This window comes from Trachymyrmex cornetzi, unplaced genomic scaffold, assembly GCF_001594075.2.
Source record: "Trachymyrmex cornetzi isolate Tcor2-1 unplaced genomic scaffold, Tcor1.1 scaffold823, whole genome shotgun sequence".
NCBI lineage: Eukaryota > Metazoa > Arthropoda > Insecta > Hymenoptera > Formicidae > Trachymyrmex > Trachymyrmex cornetzi.
This window is the reverse complement of record NW_017300162.1, coordinates 8,602-18,776: the sequence shown is the minus strand read 5'-3', so window position 1 is coordinate 18,776 and position 10,175 is coordinate 8,602. Positions and strand designations below refer to the sequence as shown.

At 31.7% G+C, this 10,175-nt stretch overlaps 2 protein-coding genes across 3 annotated transcripts; one reads left to right on the top strand and one right to left on the bottom strand.

The window, feature by feature from the left end:
- The first annotated feature begins 862 nt into the window (after positions 1-862).
- OXA1L (OXA1L mitochondrial inner membrane protein) lies at positions 863-4,473 on the top strand. Its single transcript, XM_018519227.1, has 8 exons — positions 863-1,039; positions 2,217-2,463; positions 2,726-2,902; positions 2,986-3,129; positions 3,243-3,328; positions 3,409-3,675; positions 3,831-3,999; positions 4,250-4,473. Exons 1-8 carry the CDS (start codon positions 974-976, stop codon positions 4,408-4,410), a joined length of 1,317 nt encoding a protein of 438 aa, XP_018374729.1. The 5' UTR covers positions 863-973; the 3' UTR covers positions 4,411-4,473.
- Positions 4,474-4,821: 348 nt separating this feature from the next.
- Positions 4,822-9,797, bottom strand: LOC108768696 (meiosis I arrest). 2 transcript variants are annotated; one of them, XM_018519226.1, is made up of 9 exons: positions 9,638-9,797; positions 9,125-9,348; positions 8,268-8,586; positions 7,683-8,086; positions 7,394-7,597; positions 7,077-7,259; positions 6,348-6,564; positions 5,930-6,282; positions 4,822-4,985 (listed from the first exon to the last, which is right to left on the bottom strand). In XM_018519226.1, exons 2-9 carry the CDS (start codon positions 9,272-9,274, stop codon positions 4,893-4,895), a joined length of 1,923 nt encoding a protein of 640 aa, XP_018374728.1. In that variant the 5' UTR covers positions 9,275-9,348; positions 9,638-9,797; the 3' UTR covers positions 4,822-4,892. The 2 variants fall into 2 exon arrangements, with proteins under 2 accessions (XP_018374728.1, XP_018374727.1); XM_018519225.1 differs by having other exon boundaries at positions 4,823-4,988.
- Between the last annotated feature and the right edge of the window lie 378 nt (positions 9,798-10,175).

Below are 10,175 nucleotides of genomic sequence, written 5' to 3'. Positions count from 1 at the left end.
AATATCGCTGCAATATTGCTGTAATGTTGCAGCGTTGTTGCTGCAACTTTATGCTGTATATATACTATAAAATACGTATAAAAGATCTTATTAAGGGGATGCTGGAGGGATGCTCCACCCTGTATGCATATATATACCGGGTGTTTCAGACACTTCATTTAAAAACGAGGGAAGTGGTTATTTGAAAAATGTTTCAGAACAAACGTTGTTGGGGATCAAGTAATACATTACATGGGCATATGCGATAGACGTAGGGTGGCGCCGTGAAGGTTATGTCAAGGTCGACTTGAATTTTTGAAATGGGAACCCATATTTTTTATTGCATATTCTTGTAGGTCACCTCAAGGCGTTTTCGAAACATCGGTTACAAATCTATTACTTGATTCCCAACAACTTTTGTCTGAAACATTTTTCAAAATAAATTTCCCTCGATTTTAAATTGGGTATAGGGGTGGTCTGAAACACCCGGTATAATGTTACGATCCAATAATAATAAGTTATCATCCGAGTTTGGTTATCAATGGAGATGATAACTGCAGAGAAAAAATTGTCGTTTATATATAAATTATATATATGATAGTATAGCATTAAAAGTATGCGTACTTATTTATACAGCATTTATATAATAAAAAAATCATGAATATAATATATGTATTATCAAAATATTTACGTTAATAATCGCAAATTGTTATTAATTGTCGATAATGTCATCGTTCTTCAATTATCCGCGGATCCGTGAGCGGCTGCTGCTATTGGTGTATTCATCCAATAACAGCGAGCGTTAGTTGAGTCTGCTGAACGCGATCATTCCACTATTTCAACCTATTTCAACCATGCGTTTGCGTACTATCACTGGTCCGCACAGAACGTGGTTATTCAGAATTTTTTTTCTTATACGTGAAAAAGAACTTCCTACACACACCATACTTTATAAATTAATCAAGAATCACAACGATAATTGAAAGGCACAGAAATGTTGACGCGAGCATCCATAATCGTTCGCCGGCAAGCATTGCTAAAATCAAACATGATTTCGCAGGTAAAATACTTTTGCGGCTTTTTAGAGGTTAGGTTAGGAGGTTATTACCTGGTGGCAAGAAGTATTAAAGTCTGTGTTTTAATGAAAAGAAATTGAGTCAATAACTAATTATCTGATGGACACAAATTCTGAAAAAAATATATGCACACACACACACACACACATACATATTAACAATTTCGTATTAAATACAGTCATTTTATTATGTACATTGATATATAGGATTTATATATTACTTTCACTTCTATTTCTTCATTTTATATATAAATATATTCTATATAAATATATATTCAAGGAGAATGGAAAATTATTTTTTAAGAGTAATAATGGTAAATAATTGTCGTTATTAATTCTTAAAAATAATTCTTTTATTGTTTTTGTTATCGTAAAAAGTAATGGTTTGTTACTTTTCATGTTATTTTTTTTATGCTGAAATAAGATCAGTTTAAAAAATTGTGTAATATTTTTTGTTTAAATATTAATGAAAGCAATAAACGATTATGATACTAGATCGATATGTAAAAACACAACTAAGGAAAATGCTTTTTTAGTTTAAACTAGAGCTTTGTACATAATAATATTTCCGAATGAATTTATACATATATACATATGAAATTTGTAGTCTTGGAACATAATTCAGCTGAGGTGATATTTTTCACAAATTTTGTAATACATGGCATCACTTCTGTCAAACTTAAAGATTGATATTTATAAAGTTTGTCTTTAATACAGTTCTGTGATTGGTTTATAACATGGTTTTTAAGATGTCATAAACAATCACAGAGAGCCGTATTAGTGTCTCTAGATATTACTTAAAACAGTCTTAAAGTAAGAATAAATTATACATATTGTCCAAAGATTGAAGATTGAATATACAAAAAAAATTATGTCATAAATAAGTACAAAATATAAAATGTAACGATAAAAGTAACTGTAAAATTCGTTACCAAAAGAATGTAACTATGTTATTGTTATAGCTATTAAAAAAAAAGGTAATGCCATTACCAATTTATTATCAAAAAAGAAACTTGTAACAATAACATTATTATAAGTAATGTGTTACTTCTATTTCCTGTATGTACTATATACTAATACACATTATATCTTATAATAATCTGTATACTTTGTTTAGAAGATAATACTACAAAATACTTGTTCAAAGAAAATTTTTTTTTAGGAAATTGTTACATATAGACATATCCACTTAGTCACTCAGGGAAAAAGGATTCCTAGAAACAATTCTTTATTGGATCTGCAAAGAAACTGTAGAATTACAGGAATCTCTTTAGTTCGTTATGCTAGTACAAATGAAACCACAGAAAGTAAAACTCCAGTAAGTGAAACTATAACAAATGAAACTCCAGTAATTGAAACTATAATAAATGAAACACCACCACAAAATAGTCCATATGATGAAATACCAGGTTTGTATAGAAGCATTTCTTTGAAAATTAATATTTCTTTTAGTCTCTCCTTTTTATAAATATACTACTATGATAAATATTGAGAAAAAATATCTAGTTGCTGTATGTTAATTTACATATTATTAACAATAAACCATTATATAAATAAATATACTTTCTCTTATCCCTAAAATTTTCTTGTACGTAATTACAATATAAGAAATAAAAATTATAGAAATTATTTTACGAACTTTATTTATTAATCTACAGTTTATGTATGTAGATCCACCAACACCAATACAAGAAATAATAGAAAATATTGTGAAAGTGCATCCAAATGGAGAGCCAACGTTCGAGAGTCTAGGATTGGGTGGTTGGACTCCGCCAGGGATTGTACAGAATATCTTAGAATTTATGCACATAAATTTAGATATGCCATGGTGGTTGACAATTGTTATAGGTACTGTTTCTTTATCACAAGATGATTATCGATTTAATAAAAATTCTAAAATTATTAACACAAATCTAATTGTTTTGTTACAGCTACTATTTGTGCAAGAAGTCTTCTATTTCCCTTAGTGATAAAAGCGCAAAAGAATATGATTCGACTTACAAATCATATGCCAGTAATAAAAGACTTCCATGCGAGATTGACAGAAGCCAGGAATTGCGGCGATCATTTGCAAAGTATGATATATTAGAAAAATATTTTATATTGACGAAATTTTGTTTTGATAAAGAACTGTATGTTTGCCGATCTCACTATAAAGAAAGTACACTAATTACTCTCTTCCGAATAGGTGCACAAGTAGCGGCAGAGATGATGAAGTTCATGAAAACGAACAAAATTAGTTTTACACAGAACATTATGATGCCATTAGTACAGGTATGCAATACTTCTACGCATTCATATATGCAAAAAGTGTAAAAAAAAATCATTTCCTAATTATAATTCTAATGTTTCAGGCACCAGTGTTCATCTCCTTCTTCTTCGCATTGAGAAAAATGGCAAACTTGCCTGTGGAGAGCTTAAAAGACGGTGGCTTTTTGTGGCTAAAGGACCTTACAGTATATGATCCTTATTATATAATGCCGATAATTACCAGTGTAACAATGTTTATCACAATCGAACTCGGCACGGATGGCACTAATATCCATGCGATGGGTATAATGCGATATGTTTTGCGAGCTTTGCCATTCGTTGCTTTACCGTTTATGTTGCATTTCCCTGGGGTAAGTATAATATCGATATTATGATTGATATGAGAAGAATTAATGTGAAGACATTTGTGTATCATGAAATATTTTATTTAAACGCAAACAATAACTTTCATATTTGATATACTCTTTCTCTGAATTTTCTTCATCGCATTACTCTATATTTGTAGACTATTTTGACATATTGGGTAGCAACAAACAGTATCTCTCTGGTACAAACTAGTTTTCTAAAAATCCCACGTATAAAGAAAGCTCTCGGTATGCCCACCATGATAAAACGCGATATTCCAAAAGCGTCCACCAAAAGCGTCCAAGGTTTCGTTAATGAAATGAAGGAATGTGAGTATTGCTCAATATATGTATGTATCATGTATATCAAACATATCACAATATGTTTGAAAATAATCAATATTTTGGGAAAGCTGAATGTCTGTTAATATATATAACGTATACACTGATAATGTTTAACTTTATATAGCAAAAATAATGGACAAATATAAATAATCAGTTGCGCATACAAATAAAGTATCACTCGTATGTATTTTATAAAAGTATGATACTTTAAAAATCTGCATTATATCCGTTTTAGCTTGGACAAACATGAAGATAACAAAGCAGCTATCTGATAGAGAACGGGCAGATACAATACAGTTTAATAGCGCGGGTAAGGGTCCCATAGTGAAGACGTTTAAATATGATCCGACGAAGCAAAAGCAATCGACAACAGTATTTACAAAAAGTAGAGAATAATTTTATTTAGAATTAATATGTATTTAGTTACACAATGTGCAACACAATAAACAAAATTGTAATTATAGCTGTAATAAAGAAAATACTATTTAATATAAAATCTATTTTTATAATATTTATTTTGTTAAACATAATAAATCTTTTATATTTTTCTTAATAAAAAACGTATTTTTTATACATAGATAGATGATAGAAAAATTCACAATTGAATAAATAAAAAAGAGAATTCATTAGATTTCAAAATTAAATTAAAAATATACAAGAAGAAGCTTCTTGATTCAATATCTTTGTAAAAGTTTATTTTTTATTTAGAAATATTTTCTCTTATGTATATACATATATATGTGTGTACATATATGTATATATATATATATACACACACACGCACACATATGTATTAACTGTATAAGGAAGTATTTGGAAGTTCTATTTTCGTCTCTTGTCACTTATATACTTTATACTTTCTATATGTATGTATACGTTTACTGAAACGGCTGTTCCTCCTCTGGACTGAGTGACCTTTCGACACTCTGCTGCGTCACAAAGACACTTTGTGTTTTTGCCGTAAGATTTGCCTGCTAAAAAAATTTTTTTATTATGTTTCATTCAACATATATTTCTATGATTTTCTTAACTCTTTGGATCATCGACAAGATATTAGATTTGTCGCGTCGCATGCTCCAACATGCTCCTACTATAATTCCTACTCACTCCAATGAGCGCTTAGGAGTTATGATAAAAGCATGTTGGAGCATACAACGCGAACAAATTTATTATTAACGATGACCTCCAAAAAATTTGCTGTATATCAAGTTTCTGGGAATTTATATAAGAAAACAATGTGCTTCAAAGAGAGTATTAAACTAATATATACATTTTCAAATAATAAATAAAGAGCTATTCAGGCCGAGCTGAATGTCTTTGCTTATAAATGTATCAGTATTAAACAAAGTCGAAAGGATTGTAATTAATGAAAATAGAGAAAGTTATCTATTGTACTCGAGTTCTTACAGTGAATCAATCAACTTGAGGATTGAGTAAGTTAAAGATGGACAGTATAATGGATTTAAAGTTAATTTTTTCTCAATTTGACCATCCTTATTCTAAAAGATTCGCTCGCTAATTGCATATCATACAATTTTATCATTTATGAGCAAAATTATAAGGATAATTAAATGCGTAATACGAGTACACGAAACTGAACAGCGTGTGTGTTAACACTTATACAAAGTAATAATATGCATAGTAATAAGAGTCTTTGTAAAATTTCATTGATATATGTGTAATTTATGCTCTTTGTAACACTAATGATTACATCAAAGATTGAAATGTTTGATTTATTCCTGACTTTGTTTAATACTGATATATTTAATAGCAGAAATATCTAACTCGGCTTGAATTAATTATTTTTTTATTATTTGAATTTATATTCATTAGAGCCTTATAGAGAGAGTACAGTGATTTAAATTTTATAACCAACGTAGATTTTATATTGTAATGAATAAATTTGAGATTATACCTGTGTTACTGACGTGTTAGTGTGACTACTAGCGGCCATACACACTACAACTAATTTCGGTGTAGAACTCTGTACATGTGTCTTCTGTTGGGCGACATTAGTCTGCGTTAATTTAACTTGCTGTTGCTGCTGCTGTTGTGGTTGTTGTGTTTGTGCCTGTGTCTGCTGCTGTTGTTGCTGCTGCATCGAACCAGTATTGATAGTGGTATTTATATTGGAGATCGTAGGAGTTTGCGAGCGTGACTGCAAAATAACAAATTTTTGTCCACCGGTAGCGGAAGATCCGGTAGTACTTCTGCTCGTGCCAAGCATGAATGTGCGACCGGGTTGTTGACCTGTATTCGAACTGGATACTATAACATAAAATAGTATTACTTATACACATATCACTACCATACGTCAATAGCGATTTCTATACCTGTTTGCACAAGTGTTTTTCCTGTACAATTAGAACCTTGTTGCTGATTTGTGGTAAGTGTCGTAGTTGTAGCTGTAGTTGTTAAAGCAGCCGGTTGCGTGCGAGCTTTTACAACTGCAGCACACAATGCAGGTCCTATATATCCATAATCTTGTTTATACTCGTCCACATAATCTGGTGGCGATCGTATTGTTTTTAAGACTGGAGCAACCGATTTCTAGAAACATTGTTTACAATGCATTACACAATTTATTTCCAATATGCACAATATAAGAGAATAAAGCATTGAACATAATAATTAATTATTAAAAGGAATGTAATAATTAGTAGAGACATTAATTTTTTATAGAAAAAGACAAGCTGCGCGCACGCGCAACACGCATGCACATAATGCTTTAAAAAATTCTTATACAGCTTTACAAGAAAGAATAGAGAATATTTTAATTTAAAAAACTCCTGACTGAAGAGAATAGTTCCTCAGTTTCTTAACAAACGAAAAGGATTTATATTCTTAGCGTAATGCATAACTCTATGTGAGAGCAGAGTTGGCAGTAGTATATTTGATCTCGATCCTCAGTGTATATCTCAAATTTATATAAGAATGATCGAGAATTGAAGTAGATATAGATTAAAAGAGTATAAAAATAATTTCGAGAATATATCCATATTTCATTCTATACACGTAGATACTTTAAATGTCTTACAGCTTTTAAAATTAGTTTAACGTACCACAAGTAAAGTCTTGATATGTCCTGCTCCGTTTTTATCTACACTAGATAGTCCTTGGCCCTCGATACACGATTCGATACGTTCAGAGATGGACTTAATTTTAGGAATAACTAGAGCTTTAATCACTTCTGGTCCTAATTCACAAAGACCTTCGATCGCTCCATATAGAGATGCCAATGGTGTCTACAACAAATAATCTTTTAAAACAGCAAATGGAATTTGTACTAGAAATTGACCTGACAACAAGGTTGATCTGCACTATTCTAAAATCATTTCTTTTTTTCTTGATTAAGTACTTTATATTATTTAGCTGTTACCTGATTATTCTTTGCCAATGCTTGACTAAACATACGGGTGACCCTAGTTTGCACATTATTCGTAGAGGTGTTAAAATTTTTACATATCTGCGCCATCAACCGGGAAGCAAAATCGCGTAATGCCCAATGATTGTCTACCTCAGGTCTCATACACAATTGTCGAGAAACTATACAGGTTGCAACTGACGGTATCAACTCATGAAGCTGCGAATCGAAATATTTTAATATATAAAAATTAAAATAATAGTTTATTAATACGCGCATTTATAAAGATGAAGGCTTATATTACATATTTCTCCAAATAAAGGCTTGGATTATCAAGTAGAGCTTTGACCATTCGCATGAGGTAGATGAGCAGCGCGAGATGATTCTGTACTACGTTGACTCGCACTCCCTCCGCAATAAAAGTGCACATACGAGCCAACATTTCATGTAGACCTGGATCCGCCGAGAGCGATTGAAGAGCCTCTGCCCTACGAGCTTCATCAGACCCAACGCATGCTTCAGTTATTTCCTTGTAGTACAATTGCTGTTCCACACTGAGTTCGTGTGTTGCGAGCTGCTTTACGTGAACAGTTTCAATGTTCCGTAGCTTCTGACTTTTGCCACCACCGCCTGGTTTACCAACGCCAATGTTTTGATTTTTACTTGAAAGCTTAATTGTCGGATCAACACTCTCCAATTTCTGAGCATCTGTTAAAAATTAATATAATAGTAATTGAAAATTAAGAGTACTTACAAATTATGTCAAAAAATTCTTTGAAATATGTTCTTAAATTTTTCTTTAATATAACTTTCAAAAGTACGAAGAAAATTTCTTATTATGACATTTTATAGAAAAATATTTTATAGAAATCAAGGAATCAGATAAAACCTTTTGATACTGGCGGTGGATTTTCTGGTATGGTAGGTTGAACTCCATCAATGCACAGCCAATGAGCTCGCAATGTAATTTCCAGAGGTAGCTTTGGCCATGACTGTCCGCCAGCTGTAGCTACAATCTCATTAAGGTCGATTTCTTTCTCCTCTACAAAATGCAATTCTCTACCACCACCTGATGCAAAGCGGAATGGTATGTGATCTTTGGCGAAAAAACCATAAGTTGGCTCAATGTTCTTAATCTTCAACGCATGATCTATATCATGTGCAGTCATTCGTTGACGTTTTCCATGTCTCATGAATTTTGCGGCATCCTATAAAAAAATACAATTATTATAACCGTTTTATAAAAATATTTAATTCGTGAACCACTGATAATGCAGTGAATTTGTGTTTATAAAGTAGAGAATTCGTATAATTAAAGCAGAATGTATACGTAGCGCTGTATCGAGTCAGAATGATAGACATTTTAATCTCTAAAGTCTTAAACTTTAACGCTCGATAACTTGATTCACAAGGCCAACAGTTGCGTTTTTCTGCCAGATTCTTTCGTTTTGAGTGAATTCGTGTTAAATGAGTAAATTTTTATTAAAATCTTAGGGAGGAGGGAGGGATATTCTAAATAAAAATCTAGAGATATACTATGCATTCCGTTTTCACACTGACCTGCTGTAAACATCAGTTCATCTTTATTGTCTATGAAATATTAAACAAGTATTATGCTTACAAACAATGTAAACACAAAACAGAATGCACCCATAATCTTTAATGAATTTGAAATTAATTTCTTCTTTTTTCTCCATTTTGGTAAAAATTAAATATATATGTGATAGAAGTTATTCACACACTAACCTGAACAATTTCTTTTAACCTGTAACTGACATCCTCTGCAAGATCTTTTGCAGCTTCATCCGGGAAATTGCCAACACCAATACTCTCTGCTATCACTTTGATGGACTCTTGAGACAAAGTTGTCCCATACATAGACTCATTTTCACTCATTTTGAAATTGTTTTGTGAATAGCAATGAATATAAAGCTTTATAAATATGCTTACTGCTTAACTTTCACAGTTTCCTATAAATATAACATAATAATATAATATTACGATACAAGTAATACTTATTGCTAAGAAAAAATTAATTGACACACAAACATAGACATAAATAACTGCCTACTTTGATATAAAAACTAGAAGATTCTTGTATACTTTTTTATAAATAGATGTTATATATAAACAATGCCAATCATTACCTCAAATGAATATAAATTACTTACAAAAGAGAGTGCTATAGATTAAAAGAACTATATATCTTTAAACGCAAATGTAAATATTACGATCGTAATGATGCAAAAATTATCTCACATCTGAAAATACCCGTTGACACAAAATGCAAAAAGCCCTCAAAGGTTAAAATTTCGGTATTATTTTTAATTCGTTTCTCTGACATAGTGAACACTTTTTCACAATTATTATACAAGGTTATACCAAATTACAAATTTACACCACTCTGAACTCCAACCTTAGAACACATATAAATGGAAGAGGCATTGCCTGTAGCCTGTACTTGAAGTACAAATACTTCCCATGGCTCGCGCTGATGCAAACATCTGTGCGAGAGAGAAAGGTAGTAAGGGATAAATGTTCCCAATGCGCATGCGCAGCATCACGTTTTACACAACTGTGTAATGTATGAATGTGTAAAAACACTAAACCAACTGCACAATTCACACAGATGACGGTGCTGCGCATGCACATTGCGAACATTTATCCCTTACTACCTTTCTCTCTGGCACAGATGTGGCTTCACGTTCAGTGCCCTATGCACCTTCCATTTATATATATTCTAAGAGTTTATTATACCCCTTTCTCTCTTTCGCGTCGCGTCGTGACTCGGTGGACG